This window comes from Girardinichthys multiradiatus, chromosome 10 (assembly GCF_021462225.1).
Source record: "Girardinichthys multiradiatus isolate DD_20200921_A chromosome 10, DD_fGirMul_XY1, whole genome shotgun sequence".
In the NCBI taxonomy this organism is placed as follows: Eukaryota; Metazoa; Chordata; class Actinopteri; order Cyprinodontiformes; family Goodeidae; genus Girardinichthys; species Girardinichthys multiradiatus.
This window is the reverse complement of record NC_061803.1, coordinates 5,175,429-5,201,143: the sequence shown is the minus strand read 5'-3', so window position 1 is coordinate 5,201,143 and position 25,715 is coordinate 5,175,429. Positions and strand designations below refer to the sequence as shown.

The 25,715-nt window shown below is 41.3% G+C and overlaps 2 protein-coding genes across 3 annotated transcripts; both read left to right on the top strand.

Annotated features, from left to right (window-relative positions):
• The first annotated feature begins 2 nt into the window (after nucleotides 1-2).
• Nucleotides 3-5,073, top strand: LOC124874715 (elongin-B-like). The gene is made up of 4 exons (XM_047376192.1): nucleotides 3-132; nucleotides 2,443-2,577; nucleotides 2,689-2,797; nucleotides 4,153-5,073. Exons 1-4 carry the CDS (start codon nucleotides 130-132, stop codon nucleotides 4,263-4,265), a joined length of 360 nt encoding a protein of 119 aa, XP_047232148.1. The 5' UTR covers nucleotides 3-129; the 3' UTR covers nucleotides 4,266-5,073.
• Nucleotides 5,074-6,872: 1,799 nt separating this feature from the next.
• LOC124874712 (transforming growth factor beta-1-induced transcript 1 protein-like) lies at nucleotides 6,873-24,641 on the top strand. 2 transcript variants are annotated; one of them, XM_047376188.1, is made up of 12 exons: nucleotides 6,873-7,438; nucleotides 17,435-17,485; nucleotides 17,729-17,877; nucleotides 17,960-18,015; nucleotides 18,291-18,427; nucleotides 18,512-18,593; nucleotides 19,496-19,580; nucleotides 20,960-21,163; nucleotides 21,262-21,435; nucleotides 21,521-21,602; nucleotides 22,313-22,461; nucleotides 23,956-24,641. In XM_047376188.1, the coding sequence occupies exons 1-12, from the start codon at nucleotides 7,426-7,428 to the stop codon at nucleotides 24,220-24,222; spliced, it is 1,449 nt and encodes a 482-aa protein (XP_047232144.1). In that variant the 5' UTR covers nucleotides 6,873-7,425; the 3' UTR covers nucleotides 24,223-24,641. The 2 variants fall into 2 exon arrangements, with proteins under 2 accessions (XP_047232144.1, XP_047232145.1); XM_047376189.1 differs by lacking the exon at nucleotides 17,435-17,485 and having other exon boundaries at nucleotides 6,954-7,438.
• The last annotated feature ends 1,074 nt before the right edge of the window (nucleotides 24,642-25,715 follow it).

Here is a 25,715-nt window from a genome sequence, read left to right as displayed (position 1 = left end):
AGCGTCGCGTAGCGCAACGTAACTGTCTTCTGTGAATACAGTGTGCGTACATGCGTTGCGCGATTTTCGCAGGCGTTGGTGCAGTACTGTCGGGGCTGGCGTAACTGGCTAGCTAGCTGATCCCTTGAAATGGTAACTTTGTTTATTGATGATATTATGAATTTGGGCTTAAGTACAGTAAATAACTTAACCGTAGCTGCCTTATATGAAAGTATTTATGATTTAGAATGTTACATTAACTTTGTTTTTGTTATACTCCTCAAGCTAAACTGGCTGTGTTAGCTTAGTTTTCTTATCGCTAATGTGTGTAATGCTAACAAGTTAGCTACCTTATTAAGCTTATTACGGGCAGCTGAACAGAACTCTACTCTCATTATCACGTTTTTAACGTCGCTTTTTGCGGTCTGGCTTTATTTTAGTTGAATACTTAAAGTGGACACATGCTAGCTTACAGCTAAATGTGCGTTGAAAGGGGCTATGTGTTATTCTTTGTTAATCCATGTTTTGTCCGCAGCGTGAACTGTATCCTACCGATATTCGGGAAGCCTCCTGTGTTTTTGTTGTTTTGTATCATTAGTTCATAGCGAAAGTACACGTTCAATTGGAAATGCATAGTTCAGGTAAAATCGAAAATAAAAATGTTGAATGCTACAGTAATATCGTTTTAACGTCATCTAAATAAGTTAGAACTGTCTGCTTTAAGGAAGGCACAGAAATCCTTTTAGCAAGGTGGGTTTATTTGTAAAGCACATTTCAGCAACCAGACGGTTCAAAGTGTTTTACTGAATGAAAAGAAAACAAAGTGCATTGCAGTGGCATAACAAAGGGAAGTTCAGAAAGTTTGGACTACACATTGAAATTTGATGTTTCAGTTAATATTTTAAATAGAACCGTCAAAAGCAATTGTAAACAAATGTGTGTTTTAATCTTGATTTAACAGGCTTTCAGTATTTACCGTTTGGTTCAGATTTGACATTGTATTTGACTGGGATGATAACCTCTTCAAATGTGTACCTAATACAAATAAAAATTAGCCATCATTTTACAATCTTCTAATTTTTCCTTCTCCTGTCCGGTTTGATCAGTGATCCATAGTTAAATACTGAATATTTAGGAATCAAGTCCAAAATAAGAAGTCAGTATTTACAGCTAATCAGTACATCAACTTACATTTTAATGCTGTTTCTTGAGTTTAATAAATATCAGATGAAGGTTAGGGATTTATACTTTTTGCAGAAATAAAAAAAGATGATCTTGAAACTCCAAACTCTAAACGTCCACCTTTTATCAAGAAACCTTCACCACATTTCTTTCATGTGTTATAAAATTGGAACCTGCAGGTCAGACTTGTCGGTGCTTCTCTAATTAAAATCCATAGACAAGATCATAACTTTCTGTTTATTATGCCATTAATCTTTAAATGAGGTCGGTTGTAAGATAAAGGGTCCTGATGCCATGTTGAATAGTCCGTAACTGTATGAAAGTGGACTTTTGACTTTTTTTCTTAAACATGAGCTTTACCATCTCATCCACTAAGGTGAAACCTCTGATGTGATCGTTCAAGGGAGTCAAGAGTCTATTCTTCTGGCCTACTATATTCTACCCAATTCTGCACCCTAGCAGTGCTTTACGGTTGCAATATTGCACACTACGATATTACGAAGACGATTGTGATTAGATATATTATGACGCACTACTTTATAAGTTTGAAAAAGTATGGGGGGGGGTTAGTGTAGAAACACGTTTGAGTTTCCAGGCTTTTTTTTTCTTTATTTCAGTATCTAAAACATATAAAAATATGTAATTTTGAAAAGTAAGCAACTTTTTACCTTGATTTATGTTTTGTGTTTGAATTTTCACAACCAAGCACAAGATAACACAAACTAGCTTTTGAAGAATCAGTATTTAGTTTTGGACATGCCTGTCTAGATTGTGCAAGTCTAATTGTTATGGATTAGAGTTCATCTAAATTTGTGTGGATAAAACTAAAATGAAATAAACAGCCTGCAATGTTTAAGCTGGAGGCCAACTAAAGTGGAAGATACGGATAGTAAAACCTAATAGAAATTTGTTTTGTAATCAAATTCGCTCAGAGTTCTGGAAAACGTAGAAATTTGACTGGAAAAGTGTGGAGTGTATAAATAGAAAATCTTTAAGAGCCCTCAAGAAATGAAGTAAATTTAATCTACACGACAAAGCCAGAATAGAACTGATAAAGCAACTTTATCTGCTTATTTTATAAAACATTGGTCTACCGTCCAAATTTAACGCTCGTAAAACATCCGCTTGAGGTTCATAATTATGGCTTCTTGTTTTTGACCCTGATGACTTTTGATTTGTTGTGATTTTGAGCACATTCTACATTTACTGAAGGTCTGTCTCTGAACGATCAACATCATGCAACAAACAGTAACATATGATTGTGTGCTAATTATCTTCAAGGACGTATTCCTAATGATCCGGCGTCACAAGACGACAATCTTCACAGACGCCAAGGAATGCACCACTGTGTATGAGCTGAAGCGGATTGTTGAAGGAATACTTAAAAGACCTCCTGAGGACCAGCGGCTCTACAAAGTGAGTTTAAACCTCGAGAACACAAAGTTTGAAATTATCGAAGCAAGTTTTCTGCACTTTAAAGCCGTTGGGGGGGTTTTGCTTGTGATGTCTTGAATTCTTGTTCTGCAGGATGATCAGTTGCTAGAGGACAGCAAAACTCTGGGGGATTGTGGATTCACCAACCAGACTGCCAGACCTCAAGCACCAGCTACAGTTGGTCTGGCCTTTCGTGTAAATGGTAAATATTGTTTGACTAATGTGTTTGCCTCTAAAGCAAAAGAATGTGTTTCCCTACTTTAACCAGTGTTTTGTAGGCTTTGTTTTTTGTAAATGGGCAACTCTAAAGTCTTATTTTGGGCCACCCTTGTTTTACCAAATCACAACATTTTTGGATAGAATAAAAATAGCTGGAATTTAAATGTACTTCTTGGGAGTTAACCATCTAAAACCTCTTATATCTGATTTTTCATAGAAATATTTTTTACTTAAATATAAAATTAAGTGGCAGACAAAGGCATATAAAGGAAAAGTGTTATCCCTTCTGTCATTCTGGACATGGGAAATGGTTGAGTTGCTTACCATGAGGGAAAAAGGGTTCACATTCGATTCATATCTCCATTTCATAGCCACACCTTAGCAGATCGGCTGTATTACTTGACCATTGTGCATTAGTTTTTCTCTTGGTAGTTGAATAGTTTGATGAATATTGAAGAACAATAATCATAAAAATGCTCAAATCTACAGCCATTTGGTAGATACCTGTTAGTCAGATTATTACATTACCCTACAGTAGACTATGAGCAGATCACAAGAAACTAGCTGTAAATCATCACTTGTCAGAGTAGATGAAAAAGACCCCAAGGCAGATAAAAACGCACTCCTGGTCAGTATGAAACATCTCGTGGCAGACAGCTCCTTCATGGACCTGCAAAAGCTGGGTACAACAACTGCAAAAATGGGATAAAACACAATCACCAGGAAAAACATGATTCAAAAATTCAGCATGAAATCTCTCCATTTGGTTCCACATCTTTCTGCATTTTTGTAAGAAATGAAAAGGTTTTGCTGTCATAGGGTGAAATTTATTTGACTTAAGGGTTAACCTAACCTTTGCATGTGCATACCTTTGTAATTTGGGTTGTTTTGAGTACAAAAGTACTCAGTCAGTTTGTACTCACCAGGAGCACCTTTTGCACACTTTTTAACAACTGAAGATTTAAAGTCATTGTTTGTGGTCCACTGATGTCTATGGCTTACAAATGTCTCTGTAAACAAAAATGTTTAAAGACTAAGAGGTAAATTTTCCCAGAGGTCTAAAAAACAGTTTATAAGTATAGTATAAATGCTTTTGTTTTTTCTTTTATACAGACAACTACATCTAGAGTTCAAAAGAGACGTTCAGTCTGTGACCTTGTCGTCAACCCAACTCATTTTACGTAGCTAATTGACTTGTCCAACTATTTGATGTTGATTTATATTCGTGTGTTGATGTGTAAATGCTCTCTGCAGCAGTTCTCTGACATGATTTACACTGCCCGTTAAACTCCACTGTCATGGCGAAGCTCATGTTTCTCCGTCTCCTCTGTCCTCCAGATGAGATGTTTGAGCAGCTGCACATCGAGGCCTTCTCCAGCCCCCCAGAACTCCCTGACGTGATGAAACCTCAGGACTCTGGTAGCACTGCCAACGAGCAGGCGGTACAGTGATAGTGATGGAGGGAAGAGGCTAACGACGGAGGGAAGGATGGGAGTGGGTGTGTGTGGATTCACTGGAGCGAAGAAGTAATTTAATTTAATGAATGCGGACATTATAGGTAACCAAGCCTGCCCACGTTACCTTCATGCCATCACATCAGCATCCCACCTCCGCCCCCTCGCCAAATTACTTCATAATGTCTTTCTTTTTATCTCTGGTTTCCACACCATGTGCAGCCCTGCTCCTTGAATTTACTCTAAAGCATCAACCGTCACAACATTTGGAGTAAGATTGATGGTTTGGAAAGTATGAGTGTATGTAACCGCGTGTCTTTGAGTTGTTATAATTATTATCGTTAGCATTTTGGAAAAGTTGGAGGCATAGTTGTCACAGTGCTGTAGATGTAAAATGCTCGGGTATGATTTCAGTATTTGAATCAGAAAACTGCATGAACCTCAAAGCAAAAGGTTTGAGACCGACCACTGAGTTGTTTACTAGGTCTGATCCTCACAGTTTTTTACTCCTCATTACCAATTTGACACATCTAGAAACAAGTTTGTTTAATTAGTATGTATGAGTCGTCAGTCAGCTGTGTTTCTTGCACTGAGACCAAAGGCAGGCAAGCAGAGGGATGTATTTGGTTAAAGCACATTTGCTCTGTGACATACAGTAAACACCGAATGAGAACTTTCCTGTGTTCTACTTTAATTTTTTTATATGCTTACATAATGTCACTAACATTATTCTGGCACCTTCTAACCCCAGGCACACAAACGAAGCTTGTAACTGTGAGCTCGCTTAATTAAAAAGTTTTTCCTGTTTTGTTTTTTCTTTTCATTCCTCTACCCAGCAGTTCTTTGAAACACAGATTTTTATTTATATCAAATGACAGTTAAAGCATTTTTTTCTGGTAATTAAAAAGTTTCTTAAGTCAATGAACAAAGAAAAATAATATATAATAAATATAATATTTAATATTCAACTGTTTCAGTAAATCATAAAGATTATGGCTTAGAATTAAAGGCAAAAATTTATATTTTGGGATTTTTGAATATTATTCTAATTCACAAATCCCAGCCTGCTGGTCCATGTACTGTACAGTATCTGCATTCAGTATTTTCCCTGGGCTCCTTCTCCATTAATAACTGCATCAGTGCAGTGTGGCATGGACTCATTCAGTCTGTGGTTCTGCTGAGGTGTTTGGGAAACCCAGGGTTCTGTATTAGCAGCTTTCAGCTTGTCTGCCTTGTTTGGTCTGGTGTCTCTCATCGTTCTCTAATATTTCCTGGTAGATGGCTGCGCTACCTTTGGACTTGATAAGACCAACACCAGCAGATGACATCGCTCCCCAAATCATTACTGATTGTTGAAGCTTCACACTGGAAGTTGCAGTCACCCATGTAGCTTGTGCAGCTTGCCTACCACACTTCGTCCTTCCATTCAACTTTCCATTTATAGGCTTGGATTGGAACAGCCATCTTCATAAGCAATTACCTTTTGTAACTTAGCCTGCTTATAGAAGGTTGTAAGTGACTCTTTGCAGGACCAGAGATCTATCTAAAACATGAAGGACAGTGGAATTAAGAAACACTGGTACAGGCCATAACTGTTTGGTACTGAAAATCCCTTATTTATTGGATCTTTGTAATATTATAGACATTAAATTGCATGTTTTTGTTCTAATGGGTCTTAAGAGCAAACAGAAAGTTGGTTCATACTTTTGTCTTTTACACTGGCATCCAGAAAGCTTTTCAGTGTTGGCTACAGAGTTCCCTGTAACAAGTGCAACTGAAGGCAGATGAATAAACCCAAGGCAGCAGGAAGTTGCATTGCGTATAATGGCTAAAAACTTGCCAATGCAAATTTATAATTTAAGGTTGCTTTTAAATTTGAGAACAAACATGTTGTGATGCTGCTATTGGACGACAACGATTTTTGACAGGAACGGAGGCATAGGTTGACCAGGGGTGCCCATGACCTCCATGGATCTGAGCCTTGAATTTTCACTTCGACGTCTTTACACAGCCAAAGGTAAAGTATGTAAGGGTTAATCATGTAGTCATTAACAGTTTATGAACACATTAAACAACTTCTTGAAAAATATTTAAAAACGAATGCTTAATGACTTTTATATCTTTTATTTCTGAATGTTGCAAAAAAAAAATTCTGAATGTTGCATACGTTTTTACTTTAAACCTCTATATTGCAATAATACCTTTTAAATAATGAATTGGATAAAAAAAAAAATTAATTAGAAGGTCTGGTTTTATGACAGAGTCAGAGCAGACCTAAAGTGGCAGTGAATGAGCTACTTGAAGGCAAAATTACTGCACAACAATTCAGAAAATGGAGATTCTAAAACGCTAAGTGAGCTTTCCGAAACTGCTGCACAAATACTGGCACAATCAGCTTATTTAATGTATAAAACCAAAGCCCCAGAAGCTGTGCCTTCTAGTTCCTGTAAAATACTAATCTATTCAGGATAGATAAGGAAAAGTCTGATTATTGTGTTATTTGCTAAATAAACCTATGGGAAATATGGCAGGAACATGTTTCTGATGTAAAGCAGTGGTGTACCGGTGCTTCGGCTGCTTTTAATGATACTCCGGAAGAATGTTGGCATCAGTTACTTTCATCGTAAATTTGAACAAATAAATGATATTTTTTATTTTAATAACGCTGTACATGATCTGTGTCTGTCTTCACGTTGATCCAAATGATGGCCCCGCCTGTGAAGGGCGCAGTAAATGGTTCAGTCATCCTTCAGCTCCACAGACACTGGGTCGCAGCATTGCTTCATGAAGCCGCTCTGAATCCTGAGTTTTCTGTCCCAAATATGGACCGGGAATGTCCAGGATGACGTCATGCGTCGGCTCGGTTTGTAACCACATTTTATTTAACTACACCTCCGGTCTGAAGTCATGCTGGTAGGCACTGGACAGGAAGAGAGTTGGAAAAAGAAACAGGACGCCCTCCCTCGCCTCTCTTCTTCCTCCTCCTCCTCTTCTTCCTCCTCCTCCTCCTGCTCTCTTCGCGGATAACGGTGTCCAAGAAGTTATTCAGGACCGAGGGAGACAAAAGCGTCCAGTCCGCCTGTCCAGCGTCGATCCACGGCCATCATTCATAAATGTTCCGCCTTTAGAGCGAAAAGCAGCCGGCTGTGATCAGATCATGGAGGATTTGGGTGAGTAGAGCAGCTGATCTTCGCTTCATGCTTTGGGATATGTTGAAGGGAATCTGTGGGAAGGGGCGGTCTGCCCAAACAGAGGAAATGTGGTCTCTGTTGATCCTGGCAGAGTGCAGTTAGATTTCACACACAGACATGTTAGGAGGCTTTAGAATAATCCATTGCAGAAGAAAGGGATGCTAAAAGAATCCATCAAGGATAATAGTACAATGTATATTTTAGTTTTTATTTAGTCGGGCTGAGTTAAGTTTGTACACCCACCTCTCTAGTTTGTCTCTACTAGCGTTGCACATCTCAGTCTCGGTCTCAAGTCTTTTTCAGCCTCTAACAGGGTTTCTTCCAGGATTGTCCTGAACTTATCTACATCCATCTGCCCATCAACTCTATGTAGCTTCTCTGCCGCTGCTTAAGGAAAGCATTCCCACACCATGATGCTGCAACCACTGTGTTTTACCCTGGGGATGATGTGTTCAAGGTGTGTCATAGTAAAAGGGGCTGAATACATATGTTTTCTATCAATTCAGGAAATTATACAGCATTTTTTGCCTTCTTTTTAGAAGTATTGCCTCAGATGCATATTATCGCCACTGCATAATGCATTTTTGGTGTCACCTGACCAGAGAACCTTCTCCCGCATATTTGTCTCCTACATGGCCTGTGAAAACCTGCAAATGGGAATTCTTATGGCTTTCTTCTTGCCTTCCTCCATAAAGGCCAGATTTGTGACGTGCAGATGACAGATTGAACAGAGCTCTGTGAGATGTTCAGATAAAATCTCATTAAAATATGTTTTAGTTTGGGGTTGAAACGGGACCACATGTGGAAAAGTCCAAGCAGCTTGAATACCTTTGCAGAGCTCTATATATGCTGAACAATTTATTGCAGAAATGCGGTTTACAGGTATGAAAGCCACACATAGACCCACAACACCTGAACCAATAAATTACTCCACATTTGCCCGACCGCCACTGGGTTTTTCATGCATGGCCTGCTAATTCGATAAAGTCTTTGTAAATTAGATTTGAAATGATCCACAACTGTCCTCTCCATCCATTATCACTGACAAGCTGCGGACGAAGAGAAAAAACATGCTCTTTTTAACAGAGATGCTTTGTCTAAAAATATAAAGGGATCTTTATTTTTTATTTATTAATGCTTTTCTTTCTTGAAAACAACATTCTTAGGGAGATAACGCTCCGTGTTTCAGAGTAGCTGTGTTAGAAAGGCCTTGAAATAGCCCAGAGCAACTCTTCCATCTCAGCAAGCCACATAGTTCGAGGAAAAAAAGGAGAAGGTTTTTGTCTCTGCCGCCCATTCGCCATTTGCTTTTTTCTTTTTTTATGAGAAGTCATCGGGCACTTTTGCTTCTCAAGCTGTAGAAAGGGGAATGGCAAGATGTAGCACATCTGGGCACATCTGGATCGGATTGCACGCACCGAGGTAGTGTTACTGGACTAGTGTTCCTCTCAGTTTACACAGTTTTTGTGTGGATCGGGCAAAACTTTCAGTGAGTGAGACCACTTGTTAGAGGGGCTCTTTGGCCAAGACAAACAAGTCAGCAGGCAGAGCTAAATATGGTCATAATTCCCATTAAGAGAACTTCAACTCCTTATATGTGCAGTCTGTATAAGTGTGTGTGTGTGTGTGTGTGTGTGTGTGTGTGTATGTGTGTGTGTGTTTGAAAGACTGCGAGACACAGCAGGCCATATAGTCTGTGCACGAGCTTCCAAACACATAGCCATACCACAAGTGTGAATCATCTGGGTGAGAAGGTGACCAGAGGGTTGATCCAAGGCATGTATACGATCATGTCCTTCATGTTTCATATCTGATTCACACAGTAAATTTCACAAGATTTCATGAGTGGTTCAAACGTTCGAGAGCTGAAAGAGAAACTGGGATCAGATGGACTCTGGGAAAACACAGTAACCGCTTTCAACAAATAAAAAAGGCAAGGGTAAGCTGGACGGACTCAAACATCAGAACAAAACACAGAAACATTTTCCATCCTATCTTACAATAAAAGTAATACGATATTAAAAAAAATGTAAAACAGAAGTAGAGAGAAGGGATGAACCATTTTTAATCAAATATGCAGCCCACCCCACACATATCTGCAGCCCTGGTAGAGATGTTTTGATAGCCCTATAATAAATGTATCTTTTATTGAGTAGCATGATCTCCCAGCGAAAAAGTTTGAAAAATCCAACCAATGTTTGAGTGCATTTAATTACTTTGGGATTACTTACTTTACAAAATGACTAAAATGACGAAATGACTAAAAGTATTTGTACACAATCTTCATTGCTGTAATGTTTTATTTTTCTATCTGTGGAGCCGGCTGTGACACATAGAGGTATAGTAAACAGTAGTTATCGTTACTAGAAACACTTGGCTTTGTTCTTGGGGTGCGACTGTGGCTCATTGGGTGGAATAGTCATCTTGCAATGTGAAAGCTGTCGGTTTGATTCTAGCTTCCACATGTCAGTGTTCCCCTAGGCATGGCACTTAACTCCAGGCGTGCTACCTATCTCTGCCTCAGGGTAAGAATGATATAAACAAGGTTTTAGTGTAAAGCGCTTTGAACGGTTGACCTAAATAGAAAAGCATTATAAATTTAGTCCATTTACCACTCTAACATATATGAATTACCTTCTGTAAGTATTGGTTTCAAAGCTTTATATCGTTAAAAACTTTGTGTGAATTTCCAATTTGTTTTAAAGATGTTCTTTTTTTTTACTCGTACTCGTTATTTTCCACTTTATCTGGGACCGGGTCGCGGAGATAGCAGATTCAGTAGAGACGCCCAAACCTCCCTCTACGCAGACACCTCCTCCAGCTCCTCCGGGGGGACCCCAAGGCATTCCCAGGCCAGTCAAAAGACATAGTCCCTCCAGCGTGTCCTGGAACGTCCCCTGGGCCTCCTCCCGGTGGGACGTGCCTATAACACCTCCCGGGGGAGGCGCCCAGGAGGCATCCGGTATAGATGGAGCCTCAACTGGCTCCTCTTGATGTGCAGGAGCAGTGGCTCAACTCTGAGCTCCTCACCCTATCTCTAAGGGTGTACCCAGCCACCCTGTGGAGGAAGTTCATTTCAGCCACTTGTATACGGGATCTCGTTCTTTTGGTCATGACCCAAAGTTCATGGCCATAGGTGAGGGTAGGAACGTAGACCGACCGGTAAATCGAGAACTTCACTTTTCGGCTCAGCTCTCTCTTCACCACAACGGACTGGCACAGCGTCCTCATTATTGTGGCAGCTGCACCGATCCGTCTGTCAATCTCCTGCTCTATTCTCCCCTCACTTGTGTACAAGTCCCTGAGATACCAGAACTCCTCCACGTGAGGCAGGAGCTCCCCTACAACCAGAAGAGAGCAAGTCACATTTTTCCAGTTCCATGGCCTCGGACTTGGAGGGGCTGATCCTCATCCCAGCCCCTTCGCACTCGGCTGCCAACTGCCCCAGTGCGTAGATCATGGCTTGAGGGGGCCAGCAGGACCACGTCATCTGCTAAAATCCGCTGGTCCCCAAACCAGACTAATGTTTTATTTTATTCTTTAAATTACCAGAACTGGAACATTACTGTGTCTTTATGTCTGTCTGATTCCATCATTTAAAACTGTTACTCAATACTTGAGTAGCTTTTTTACCAAATACCTTTTTACTCTGACTTGAGTAATTTTTTGAAGGGCTACTTTTTACTTCTACTTGAGTAAAAATATACTGAAGTAATCCTACCCTTGACTACAACGTCTGGCTGCTCGTCTTCTATAATATTTCACAAGTTTGGAACAAACAGAGAGAGGGATCTTTGATGAAACCTCCTTGCAAAATCTTTGTAAATCCTCCAGAGTCATCCATCTTCCTTTATGATCTCTTCTTTCAGATCATCTCACAGGTTGTCTGCAGGATTTAGCTGTCTGTGATGGTCCTGGAAGAAGGTTGATTTTATGTCTGTTGAATCAGTTGATTTGGTCAGATGTATTATATCATTATCCTGTCAAATGAAAAACCAAATGAAGACCCATATTTCGTTTTCTTGTAGAGGCAACTGGGTTTTTATTTTAAATCTGCTGGTATTTCAAACAGTTCATAACACCATGCTCTCTAACAAGGTTCCCAGAGAAACAGACCCACAGCATCACAGGTTCTCCACCATACTTAACAGAGCCCCTGTAGAGGTTTTCTACATTTTCATCTTTATTAAAACAGCCAGAGCGTTTGTTGCCAAAAAGCTTGACTTTAATCTCATTTGACCAAAGCACCACAGTCCCAGAAGCATTTTGCAAACTGCACACATTTATGTTTGTGATGGTAGGACAGGAAAGGTTGACATAATGGAGTCTAGTGGTTTTTACTGAGACTTGGTGACCCTGAGAGGCCACAAGTTGCTACAGATGTCTTTCCAACCCTTCTTCTCTCTGTGCATGTTGGCAAGATAAACATGCATCCTTGTTTGTCACAGTTCCAGTTGTCTTCTACTGCATAATCATCACTCTAACTGTAGATATGAGCAGGTTCAGGGGAGTGGCTGTTTTCTTGGAGTCGTTTCCTTACTTGTGGGAATCATTACACATCTGCTGCCTTGTTAAAATGTATATATTCTTGTCTTACCTATTTTGAAGAGCGGCTTTGAGAAATGGGAATCTGTGTCGGGTCATATTTATAGCCCCGAAAACAGAAAGTTATTAATTACTAATTAAAAACCCCAAATAAATATACTTGAAAGTTGGATTTCTCTAAATCTTTCTGTGAAACTTCCATTTTAAGTCTTTTAACATAATTTTACCAAGGGTGCCAGTGAGCACATTGACTACTGTGGATTGTCTGATTTACAAAGTTTATATTATTTTCATTTAATTAAAGCAGACTGGAAAGTGAGCCGAAGAATATTGAGAACATTCTGACTAAAATGATTATTATTAATAAAGTGATGCTATAATTGATCTTATACCATTTATACTTAAACTCATTGTAAGTTAACTTGATGTCACACTATCCTCTTATCTGCATTAAAAGGTTGGTGAATTTATACTGGGAACAGTCAAAGCTTTGCATCTGTGCTTTTGGAAGAAGTTTGAATTGTTTTGTTTTTATCAGAAGGATCAGTGACAACTCGCTTACTCTCAAATAAGCCCTCACATCTGTTTCCATGCTGTGATTTATAATCCTTGGCACCTCACAAAGCAGTAATGCAGGAAAAATTGCATGCCTCACATCAGCCAAAAATGCTGTTTGGTGAAGTTAAACCTAACTTTAGGGAATACGCTGCTTTATTGTCAGGGTACAGTGAGGAACATCTCAGAAAATTAAAATGTCGTGGAAAAGTTCAATATTATTTTTACTCATTTCAGAAAGTAAAGCTCATATACTTTCATCAAGGCAGCGTGGTATGGAGGAGATCAGCCTCCTCCAGACTCTGCTACTTTGATTTCCAAATTCAATTCAGTTTCAATTCAATTCAGTTTTATTTATATAGCACCAATTCACCACACATGTTGTCTCAAGGCTCTTCACAAAAGTCAGGTTCATACATTCCAATTAATCCTAACCACTGAACAGTGCAGTCAGATTCAGTTATTTATTCAAATTGGATAAAAAGTTTTTCTGTCTAAGGAAACCCAGCAGATTGCATCCAGTCAGTGACTTGCAGCATTCACTCCTCCTGGATGAGCATGTAGAGACAGTGGACAGTCACTGGTGTTGACTTTGCAGCAATCCCTCATACTGAGCATGCATGTAGCGACAGTGGAGAGGAAAAACTCCCTTTTAACAGGAAGAAACCTCCAGCAGAACCAGGCTCAGTGTGAGCGGCCATCTGCCACGACCGACTGGAGGTTTGAGAGAACAGAGCAGAGACAGAAAGAGAACAAAGAAGCACTCATCTAGGAGTACTTTATATGGGAAGGAAAAGTAAATGTTAATGGATGTAGCTCCTTTAGTCGTTTCACCTAGAAAGAAAGAACAGATAAACTCTGAGCCAGTTTTCAAGGTTAGAGTCTGAAAGAGAGCACATACAGTTAGTTACAGTAGAAGCTCAGTCAATCGCCATGTCTAGGAGAGAGAAAGGGTTAAACACCAAAAGACAGGGCCATGTGGATCATCGGTAGAGGGTGAGTATTAAGTTGTTGCCAGCAGAAGCTCAGACGATGCCCCTCTCCAGAAAGGTGTCACAGGTAGACACAGAATCAGGCCAGGTGTAGCTTCTAGGAAGAGAAAAGAGAGAACAAGGTTAAAAGCTGAAATAACAGCAAATAATGCAAAATTGGAGAGTAGTGTGAGAATGTAGCGAAGAGGGTGAAAGTGGTCATTATGACCTCCAGCAGCCTAAGCCTATAGCAGCATAACTACAGAGATAGCTCAGGATAACCTAAGCCACTCTAACTATAAGCTTTATCAAAAAGGAAAGTTCTAAGCCTAGCCTTAAAAGTAGACAGTTTGTCCATGTAGAGCCCACTGATGGTCATTGTTCTACTAAAAACCACAAGGATTGGGATACCTCTCTCTGTCAGATTGACCATAACCATTGGAAAAGAGAGGGGGTCATACAGGTAGCAGAAATGGAGGGTGTGTTCGCATCTGCAAATGAAATGCAAACATTACTTTCATCTGAAAACAGGACTTTGGACCACTGAGAAACTGCAGTTATTTTTGTCCTTAGCCAGGTAAGATGCTTCTGACAACTCTGGTTCAGGAGTGGCTTGACACGAAGAATGCAACCTTTGTGTGTAGGATGTGGAGGATGCGTCTCTAGTCCTTGTGAATTTCTTCCAAATTCATGAATAGAGTTGAACTGACAATCCTCTCAAGGCTGTGGTTATCCATGTTGGTGCACCTTTGTCTACTGCACATTTTACTTCCACTCAACTTTCTATGAATACAGTATTTTACTTTTTACAATATTCTGATTTTCTGAGACTGAATATTAGTAAATCAGTCTTTAATCATCAGACCTTCGGCCGCATGTTTTGGACACTCGGGTGAAGAGAGGTGCTGAGCTGTCCACTGATCACCACCTGGTGGTGAGTTGGATCCGCTGGGGGAGGAGAAAGCTGGACAGACTTGGCAGGCCCAAGCGCATAGTGAGAGTTTGCTGGGAACGTCTGGCGGAGCCCTCGGCCAGGGATGTATTCAACTCTCACCTCCGGGAGAGCTTTGACCAGATCCCGGGGGATGTTGGAGACATAGAGTCCGAGTGGACCATGTTCTCCGCATCTATTGTCGATGCTGCTGCCCGTAGCTGCGGCCGTAAGGTCTGCGGTGCCTGTCGCGGCGGCAATCCCTGAACCCGGTGGTGGACACCGGCAGTAAGGGATGCTGTTAAGCTGAAGAAGGAGTCCTATCGGCTGTGGTTGGCTTGTGGCACTCCTGAGGCGGCTGACCGGTACCGTGAGGCCAAGCGTGCCGCAGCCCGGGCTGTGGCAGAGGCAAAAACTCGGACCTGGGAGGAGTTCGGTGAGGCCATGGAGAAGGACTACCGGTTGGCCCCGAAGCGATTCTGGCAAACCGTCCGGCGCCTCAGGAGGGGGAAGCAGTGCTTCGCCAACACTGTTTACAGTGGGGGTGGTGAGCTGCTGACCTCAACTGGGGACATTATCGGCCGGTGGAAGGAATGCTTCGAGGATCTCCTCAATCCTGCCATCTCGCATTCCCTGGTGGAAACAGAGCCTGGGGACTCGGGGTTGGACTCTTTCATCACCCAGGCTGAAGTCACCGAGGTGGTTAAAAAGCTCCGCGGTGGCAAGGCTTCGGTGTTGGATGAGATCCGCCCTGAGTACCTCAAGTCTTTGGATGTTGTGTGGCTGTCATGGTTGACACGCCTCTTCAACATTGCGTGGCGGACGGGGACAGTGCCTTTGGATTGGCAGACTGGGATGGTGGTCCCCCTACATAAGAAGGGGGACCGGAGGGTGTGTTCCAACTACAGGTGGATCACACTCCTCAGCCTCCCTGGTAAGGCCTACGCCAGGGTATTGGAGAGGAGAGTCCGGCCGATAGTCGAACCCCGGCTTCAGGAGGAGCAGTGTGGTTTTCGTCTCGACCGTGGAACACTGGACCAGCTCTATACCCTCTACAGGGTACTCAAGGGTTCATGGTAGTTTGCCCAACCGGTCCACATGTGTTTTGTGGACCTGGAGAAAGTATTTGACTGTGTCCCTCATGATGCCCTGTGGGGGGTGCTCCAGGAGTATGGAATCGGGGGGCCTTTATTAGGGGCCATCCGATCTCTGTACAAGCGGAGCAGGACTTGATGACTTGTATGTAAGTGAGAAATTAGAAAAGTGCGATGGAAGTTTGAACTGAATGCTTACAGACTCTGGAGCTTCTTATCTATGCTGCTCACAGTTTTAACAGATGGTCTGCATTACAAATTAAAAACCTGAATTATGTATAAACTGGACTTAATTAGACCCTAAAATCTGTGGCTGTTGGAACTGATTTGTCTATGTTTTAGTGGTGCAAATCTATGTTTTTATGTTTCATTCCCTTAATACCAAAGATAGTTATTTTAAATGTAGTAATCTAATCTCTTATACTGTAAGCCTTAAGGTCTAATATAGTATGTGACCTGAATTACTACACTGTCCAATTAATAAGCGAGTAAAAAATACAACACTTATTTACCTGTTTAGAGTGCGAAACCTTCATGTTTTTAATAAGAAGTTTATGAACATTTACTTCCACTGCCTGTTCTGCAGCTGGAGGTTGTACATAATCTTGGAGCTCATTCCTCAAAGAACAGCCTCACCTTGCTGCAGTTAACATGTCATTGGACCAGGGTCAGCACTTTCATTTATTTCATTATTTTTCCCAAACAGCCTTGTTTCTTTAGTCGTTTTTTCACAGAATTATTTGCAGACTGATGCTGCCTACAGCAACAGCCTTCACATTTATTGGCAACCCGGGTGGTTAAGATGCATAAAAGTATTAATATACAGTAAATTGCTTTACTGCATTACGATATTCTCACCGCTTATTTTAAATCACACATTTAATCCATTAATTAAGTAATTAAGTGGAAATAAATTAAGACATAGCGTGGAAATTATTAGCATATCTAAGAACTGCTGGTAAAATAATTAAAACTGAAGCATTTTTAAATGTTAGGCTTTAATTTTTATTGTTGGTTTACAATGCCTTGAAACATATGAACATGATGCAACACAGAGGCTAATTTCTCTTATCGACTCTTCAAAATGGGGAAGACAGTAGGCAATGCCAGTCAAGAAGATCAGATTGATCTCTGCGTCTTGGAGTAACCAAGCCGAACAACAATTTATTTTAAGGTTTATGTTACTGATCAACAATAACCAAACAATGGTGGTGGGTGCTGTAGTCATTTAAAGACTGATTTAAAGTTTTTTTCTGTTTATAATAGTGTGCCATCTTGATTTAGGGACAAAAAATTTCCCAAAGCAAAACACAGCCACTGTGTTTTAGTGTTGGCAAAAGGCTCACATATTGGAACTCACAGTTTCTTTTCTTTGATGCTTGATGCTTCTGGTTTTAAACAGCAACCCCAAACTTTTTTTCATGTGTTTTACAAGCACCAAACAGCCTGCATTGCTTACTTTGGAGAGCGGAGGCTCCTTCCATCTAACCCTGCCATAAACTATTCTGTTGTTGACATTAGTCTTTTAAATGAGATTTTCAGGCCTTTTCAGATTAAACCCAGAGAAAGTTGTTAGTTTCTGCCCAGCTTCCACTCCTGTCAGCGTGTGAGTGAGAGCGTGGGGGGTGGCTGGCTGGTGGAGTCAGTTTGGATATCAGCAGCCAAGCTCTCTTCCTCCTCTGCATCCTCTGCACTCTGGCATGTCTCAGATATGATTGTCTGTCCCAATAACCTCAGCGTGAAGACGGATTCCCCCCCTGAGTTATGGCAGCCCCGACAGTCCTGTCCTGTGGCTGATTTATCTCTGACGATGCTCGTTGTTCTCTGACTTTCTGCTGCTGTATTGGTCTGGTCACGCTGGCTATCTATCTCTCCTCAGGAGTGTCTGAGCCGCCTAACTACCCTCTCAGTCCTCGTATTGTTGTGTTTGGTACGTAACTGTCTGTGCATGTTCGTGTTGCATCTTTGCTCTCAGTCATGTATTTGCATATCCTTTATTTAGATTTGTTATGTTGCATGTCTTTTCTTCACTTATCTTTACACAATCAAAGAGTATCCTAGCTCTAGAATAATGATATTAGACAGTACACTGTTTAACTTACACAATAAACTGAACTAAACTGTGCTGAAATCCAACAAAACCTCCAACAAATGGATGCTCTCTTCCTTCCAGATGCCCTTCTTGCAGACTTGGAGAACACCAGCTCTCCTCTTCCTCGGTGTCCCGTCTTGCTCACCTCTGACCCTCCTCAGAATCCCGATGCCAACTCTCATGACCCAGCCCAGGCTCGACCGCCGCCGCCTGCCTACACGCCACAGCAGGTAGGCACTCATGCCATGTTATTGTGTTGCTCAGGAAAAAGTAATTTCCTCACCCTTACTGATCATCTGTTTTATCTCTCAGACTGTTTCTGCTGCGATGAAATCTTCAACCAACTCTAACCCAGACAAATTATACAGGTCAGTCCTGTGTGCTTTATCCCAATACTGTAAAGCTCGCACAGAATGTTGCATGGCATATAACATTTCTGCAAACCTAGTGAGGGTTACTAACTGTAAAAGTTTCTTAATATTTTCCTTATGAGTTTGTCTGGGCCTTGAACCAGATAACCCCGTGACTCATTTCCAAAAGAGCAGAGCTCAGCAGTGACCAAGATGAATCCAGGCCCTTTTTGTGAAAGGATGTTTCATAATTAGCTCAACACTGAACTCTGCATGTCTCTTCTGCTTCGCAGCACCGTGTGTAAACCGCGTTCTCCTCGCTCAGCAGATCCTCCGCCTGCCTTCTCTTCCTCCTCACTTCTGGGTGGAGGTCTGAATGAGCTGGATCATCTACTACAGGAGCTCAACGCCACCCAGTTTAACATCACAGGTCTGTGAGTGCATTCGTCTAGGTTTATCTCATGTTTTAGGTGTTTAGGTATACTTAGGTTTGAACGTGTTGTTTTGTCTGCAGATGAGATCCTGGCCCAGTTTCCTTCTTCTAAGAAAGATGAGAGTGACAAGATCAAGGATAAGGCCTCAACCTCTTCCTCCAGGTATAAATCCAAGCTCATTTAATTAATCTATATTAAATGCTTTGCATTTATTTTGAAATTTGCACCTTGCGAACTACATGAGCATCACTCACAGCCCCTCAACAGTTTTTAAATTTATCAACGTAGCTAAATGTTTAATTAGTAATCCATGACTTTCTGTTTCCGTGCGGTACAAATATGATGTGATACAAGGGCCCATTTCTCTCAGACACTCTTGAGAATGGGAAAGACAGGAGAACATGCCATTCATGTTTGGCAGATGTTTGATGATCTTATTATGTATGCTTAAAGTACTCACCTAAACTCGCCTATGTCTACATTCAGAACAATTTTTTAAGACATGGAAGGTGCTAGAGAACATCCAGCCATGTACAGCACAGACAATCATACCCTTCTAAGGGCAGAGAGACCAAACCCTAACTTGGTCCAACAGTTTATGGAGTGTAGGAGAAAGGCAGAGTACCCGGAGAAAACCCACGCATGCATGCGGAGAACATGCAAACTCCATGCAGAAAAGACCCCAGGCTGGGATTTAAACCCAGGATCTTCTTGCTGTAAGGCAACCTTGCAATGAACTGCGCCACCGTGCAGCCCTGTGCTAGAGTACACAAACGTTTACTTTGGATCACAGTTCTGATTACAGCTCACAAGCAACCAAACGGCTAACATGATGCACGGTCCTGCTTCAGAGTCATCTCTAACTACTATTTGATCTTTGGAGTTCACCAGATACCCGCCATAGTACCCATTAGTTGTATGTAGAGAGAATCCACAGTCATCATATGCTACATCTTGCATGCAAGTGCTTTGGCTTGTAGATTACCTCAAGAAGATCCAGTTTCAAGAAGAATTCTGGTTTTTAGGTCCGATTTAACTTTGATGATTTGTCTTTTGTGCTCTAGTTCTTCCAAACCTTCAGCAACATCAGCCACCATGGAGCTGGACAAACTGATGGCTTCACTGTCTGACTTCAGAGTCCAGACTACAGTAAGTTATAGACATCAGTATACACGATTAAAATAATAATTTGCTGAAGCTCGTTATGACTGTTAAGTCCACATTTAGAATATACCTTTTCCATTGTTGCTCGTTTAGTTTCAAGGGGCTAATCCATGTCAGTATTAATGATGGCAGGGAGGAAGTTGTTAAGACCATCAGAGAAAAGAGGAGATGATTAAAGTCATCCTGGTATAAATCAGTCCACATACAGTGCCCCCTTGTGGATTTCTCCTGTTTTTGCTTTTTTCACACATGTTTCAGATCATCACACAACTTTTTATATTAGACAAAAATAACCCGGGTGAATATAAAAAAGCAGTTTTCAAATGATGATTTCATTTATTAAAGGAAAAATCTATTCAAACCAACCTGGACCTATTTGAAGTTATTGACCCTATTGTTAAATAATGAATTAACTGTTAGGGTTAGGTCCTCACAATTCCCCAAAAAAACATTCTGATGATTCCCCAAGACTTTTGGGACAATATTTCCTGGGCTGAAGAGACAGAAGTGGAACATTTGGAAGGTGATTGTCTCGTTTACATCATGCGTAAAAATGACCTTGAATATTTTAAGAAGGAGGTCACACCAAAAGCCAAACGTGGTGTTTGTAGTGTGATAGTGTGATGGTGCAGGGCTGCTTTCCTGCTTCAGGACCTGGATGACTTGCTGACATTTCTGGAGCTGTGAATTCTGCTCCTTAGCCGAAAATCCTAAAGACGACTGTCTGGCCATCAGGGTTTGACCTTAAGCTCCAGTGGACTTATGGTTTTGGGGTGGCCTAGTCAAAGTCTGGAGGCTGTGGTATGACCTCAGACCATTTAGGCCATTAATGCGCAAAATCCTCCAATAAGGCTGAGTTACAACAATTTTGCAAATAAAAGTGGGCCAAAAACCCCACACTAACATTAAACACTCATTGTTAGTTACTGCAAACACTGGGTGGCATAGGCAGTTAATTAGGGGGTAATTACATTTTCACACAGGTTCAGGTTGTTTTGACATGAAGGTGTGACAAAAAAAGCTGAAACAGAGTTAAATAATAAATATATAGCTGGTAGATGTTCCTTTTATTTTGTTTTAGATGAAATAACTTATCTTTGAGGAGGAGAAGAAGAAAGAAAGTTTATTTTCCTCTGTTGAGTTCAGCTGTGGGATATAAACAAAGCGCAGATGTTTATAGGGAGAGTTTTAACCCACTCAAGCTTTTTTTCTGACGTCCGTGGTCTCTAGAGGATGATGGTTAATGACTTTTGGGATTTGTTTAGAGGATCTTTTGCAATCTGAGGTCAGATTGCAGCTGCACAGACCAGGCTTTTAATGACAGATGTGCTGTCTAAGCTTTTTTACTGCTCTTTGTCTTCCAGCCAGCTGCACCTGTCAGCCCAGTGGTCACTGTACAGCAGCAGCCTGCCACCCCGCCGCAGCAGCCCGCAGCTCCACCTCAGCCCTCATCTGAAGGCTCATTGGACAGCATGCTAGGACTCCTCCAATCAGACCTGAGCCGACAAGGTGTTCAGACATCCTCCAAAGGAAACTGTTCAGCCTGTCAAAAACCAGTTGTAGGACAGGTGAACACCTTCATCTTCATTTCTGCTGCCTCCTACACCATGTGGTCATGTGAACCACCAGATTAACAGCAGTGACTCCAACTGTCTTTGTGTAACAGGTGGTGACGGCTCTGGGGAAGGTGTGGCACCCGGAGCACTTTGTGTGCACAAAGTGTGAGACTGAGCTGGGCAGTCGCAACTTCTTTGAGAAGGACGGCCAGCCGTACTGCGAGTCGGACTACTTCACGCTCTTCTCCCCCCACTGCGCTCACTGCAGCAAACCCATACTGAACGTGAGCCACATTTCAACATCAAAGCCCAAACCTACAACAACTGATTATTACTGTTACCTTCACTTCTGGTCGTTTGTGTGTTTAGAAAATGGTGACTGCTCTGGACAAGAACTGGCACCCGGAGTGTTTCTGTTGCGTCAAGTGCAGCCACTCATTTGGGGATGAAGGTAGTGTGAGAATCAGTCTAAATAAATGCTTTACTTCTTTATAGGTTTGGAATATTCATCTGTTAGGTCATGGAACCACCTAAATGAGATGCCTTTCCCCCAGTTTTCCAGAGTTTCCATTGAATAAAAAAAACAAAAAAACACCTTACTTCTGTAAAATCCACAGTGTGCTAAGAATTAAAAAAAAAATGTTACAAATCTTTTTTATGTTATCAAAATAGGCACATTTCAAACTCTGTGGCATACAGGAATCAAAAATAGAGCACCCACCACAATTACTGGCATCCTGTTAAAGATGTGTTGAAAACCCTTAAAAAATGGATGCTTTGGGGGCGTCTAGTGGTGTAGTGGTAAAATGCTTCAGTTGGTTTTCTTTGTTTGAGAAGGAATAATGGGGATTTGTTAAAAACAATTATTTCTTAATGTGGGATTTAATTTCCCCATTGAATAAATGTGGATAAATCCTACTATAACAAAAAAGTTTATTGATTTTAAGTTTTTTAATGGATATACAGGCTCTAATACTACTGAAGGGTGCAGTATACTTTTGCTTTATTAAGGATGAAATCAGCAAATTAGACTGGATTTTCTCACTGTACAAGCTGATTTAAAAAAGGACATAATGTCTTTATCAGCTGCATTGAACAATATATTTAAATCCTGCTGCATCTGTTCCGGAGCTGTTTTAAAGCTATGGTTTTCTCCTACAGGTTTTCATGACCGTGATGGCCAGCAGTACTGTCAGCAGTGCTTCCTGACCCTGTTTGCCTCCCACTGTCATGGCTGCAGCCAGCCTATTCTGGAAAACTACATCTCAGCTCTGAACTCTCTCTGGCATCCACAGTGCTTCGTATGTCGGGTGAGTTTTTGCCATTTAATCAGTAAATCAGTAATGGGCCCCCAGATGATAAATAGAAAATCTGAGCCACCTACAAGTATTTAGATTGGACCAGTCCAGTTTCTTTCCTTATTTATTCATAATTTATTATAATTATATTGATTTGTCTCATGATTTGTTGATTGATTTTCAAAGAACTGGGCTGAAGTTTGCACTAAAAACCCACAAAACACCTCAGAATCATTGAAGAGTACCAGTGTTTCTAGCTCAATCCAAGTGCTTGAGCTGTTTTTAACTTTTTGGAGTCGGTGGCCCAGCCAGACTTCTAACTTGAGTCAAGTAGAGAAGCTGTGGAGGGAGCTAAAGATTAGGGTGCTGGCAGAGAGGCCTTCCAACCTCAAAGACCCAGAGCTCATCACCACACATTAAATGGTCAGAACACCAGTGGAAACATGCTAAAAACTGCTCAGCAATTATGTCATGGGTTTGATTGCTTTAATAACAGTATTTTCCATTATTTATTGAGAGAAGAATAGATAATTTTTAACATTTTTAGTAAAATAAAACGGATACACCTGATGGTCAACCATCAAAAACAGTGGACAGTGTGAATTAGAGGCAAAGAAGAGAGCAGGCAGGGTGGAGTGGATGGAGTGATGTTTGACAGAAGGATAGCTCCAAGATTGAGAGGGAAAAGTCAAAAGTATGATCTGCTGTGATATGTGGGAGGCTGTGCTGAAGGTACAGATACTGAGATGTTTATTGGAAGCGACCACTATGGACAGGATTAAAAATGAGGAAATCAGGGGACCAGCTAAAGTATGGCGGTTTGGAGATAAAGTTGGCTAGACAAGGTTGAGATGATTTGGATTTGTTCTGAGAAGAAATAGTGGATACTTCGGAAAAAAGATGTTGAAGATGGAGCTGTTGGGTAGGAGGGAAGAAGAAGACCGCAGAGAGGATTCATGGACATAGTGAAGGAGGACATGGAGATGGTTGGTGTGACAGTTGAAGAGGCTAAGGATATGGTGAGATGGAGGCAGGTGATGTGCTGTGGTGACCCCAGAGGGGAGAAGCCGAAAGAAATTGTTTCTTGACAAACTCTGACAACAGAAAATAATGCCTGAAGGAGAAACCCATCAGGTTTTACGCATGCGCTGGGTTTTATAAAAATGCTCCTTCATGAGATCTGTCCTGAGAATAACATAGAAACACATGGTTACTGCTGAGTTTTGGAGATGTTGTAACTTCCTCTGCTTTTAATAACTTTTAATAACTAGAATAATTGACCCTGAATATTCCACAACGAAAGAGAACTTGTTTCTCTAAAAGAATTAATTTCTTTTTCTACCGTGAACTAACTTCTTGGTTGAAAGAGAATAATGGACATCTAAATCTGGTCTGAATAATTTGTGGATTTTTAGGTCAGAACTGAAAACTCTCAGTAAAATGGTTTGATGTTTCCTGCTTGTTGTGCCGCATCTGAATCCTCGTCTCTGTTCTCCTCGCTTCCAGGAGTGCTACAGCCCCTTCATCAACGGCAGCTTCTTCGAGCACGAAGGCAAGCCGCTATGCGAGGCCCACTACCACCAGTCCCGCGGCAGCATGTGTCAGGCCTGCCAGCAGCCTATCCTGGGCCGCTGCGTCACTGCCATGGGGGCCAAGTTCCACCCCCACCATCTGGTGTGCCACTTCTGCCTGAAGCCGCTGAGCAAAGGCTGCTTCAAGGAGCAGGAGAGCAAACCCTACTGCCACCCCTGCTTCATCAAGCTCTTTGGTTAAAGACACGGCTCCACAGCTCGGCTCTCATCCTCTGAATCCCAGAATACAAAAAGCCACGTGATGCTTCTATTGCAGTATATCTTGCTTATTCAGTATGGGAGTAAGGATGGAGCAAGGCTCTTTGAGGAATCACCCAACACAGCACATATTTGTTTATTAAAATGCAGCTGTTTTGTCAAAGGAAGTAAAGAAACAGATTAGAAATGTATTGTTTCAGCTCAAGAGATTTAATGTTATGAAAGTAAACTTCTTATAATATATTAGCTTTTTATTGCAACAAGTACACATTTCACTGCATTTGCATTTATATGTTGTTTGCTGAAGTATGTTAATGTAAACTACCTTATGTTTAAAGTCAGGTATCATTCACTTACAATTACTTTGGCAGAATGCCAAAAATAAAAATAATGTTTTTATGATGTTTCGTGTTTTTGTTATTGTTGAGTGTAAATCTAGAATGAAGAACCCAGAAAATGGATCAACAATCTTAACAACTCAAAAAAGGCATTTTTACACTTGCTGCTAGTAAATAAAATACACTGCTCAAATATAAAGGGAACACTCAAATAACACATCCTAGATCTGAATGAATGAAATATTCTCATTGAATACTTTGTTTTGTACAAAGTTGAATGTGCTGACAACAAAATCACACAAAAATCATCAATGGAAATCAAATTTATTAACCAATGGAGGCCTGGATTTGGAGTCACACACAAAATGAAAGTGGAAAAACACACTAGAGGCTGATCCAACTTTGATGTAATGTCCTTAAAACAAGTCAAAATGAGGCTCAGTATTGTGTGTGACCTCCACGTTCCTGTATGACCTCCCTACAACGCCTGGACATGCTCCTGATGAGATGGTGGATGGTCTCCTGAGGGATCTCTTCCCAGACCTGGACTAAAGCATCCACCAACTCCTGGACAGTCTGTGGTGCAACGTGACGTTGGTGGATGGAGCGAGACATGATGTCCCAGATGTGCTCAATCGGATTCAGGTCTGGGGAACGGGCGGGCCAGTCCATAGCTTCAATGTCTTCATCTTACAGGAACTGCTGACACACTCCATCCACATGAGGTCTAGCATTGTCCTGCATTAGGAGTTACCCAGGACCAACCGGACCAGCATTTGGTCTCACAAGGGGTCTGAGGATCTCATCTCGGTACCTCATGGCAGTCAGGCTACATCTGGCGAGCACATGGAGGGCCGTGCAGCCCTCCAAAGAAATGCCACCCCACACCGTTACTGACCCACTGCCAAACCGGTCATGCTGAAGAATGTTGCAGGGAGCAGATCGCTCTTGTTGGAAAATATTCATGCTATGCTTATAGGATTGTTATGGCTATGCTTAAGTATGTTTAATAATGTGTGAAATAAAATGTATTGTGTAACTTAGAGGCCTCCAAACAGGCTTATATTTGTGTGTGTTGGACTTAGATATCATCTGCCCAGTAACTGAAGATATTTTTGGATGTGTCTCTGTAAATCTT

What these genes read in the sequence shown, in the direction of transcription:
- LOC124874715 (XM_047376192.1), top strand. An exon ending in AGGACCAGCGGCTCTACAAA is followed by an intron (nt 2,578 to 2,688) that starts GTGAGTTTAAAC and finishes CTTGTTCTGCAG; the next exon opens with GATGATCAGTTGCTAGAGGA. An exon ending in TCTGGCCTTTCGTGTAAATG is followed by an intron (nt 2,798 to 4,152) that starts GTAAATATTGTT and finishes TCTGTCCTCCAG; the next exon opens with ATGAGATGTTTGAGCAGCTG.
- LOC124874712 (XM_047376188.1), top strand. An exon ending in AACCCAGACAAATTATACAG is followed by an intron (nt 18,016 to 18,290) that starts GTCAGTCCTGTG and finishes TCTGCTTCGCAG; the next exon opens with CACCGTGTGTAAACCGCGTT. An exon ending in GCCTCAACCTCTTCCTCCAG is followed by an intron (nt 18,594 to 19,495) that starts GTATAAATCCAA and finishes TTTGTGCTCTAG; the next exon opens with TTCTTCCAAACCTTCAGCAA.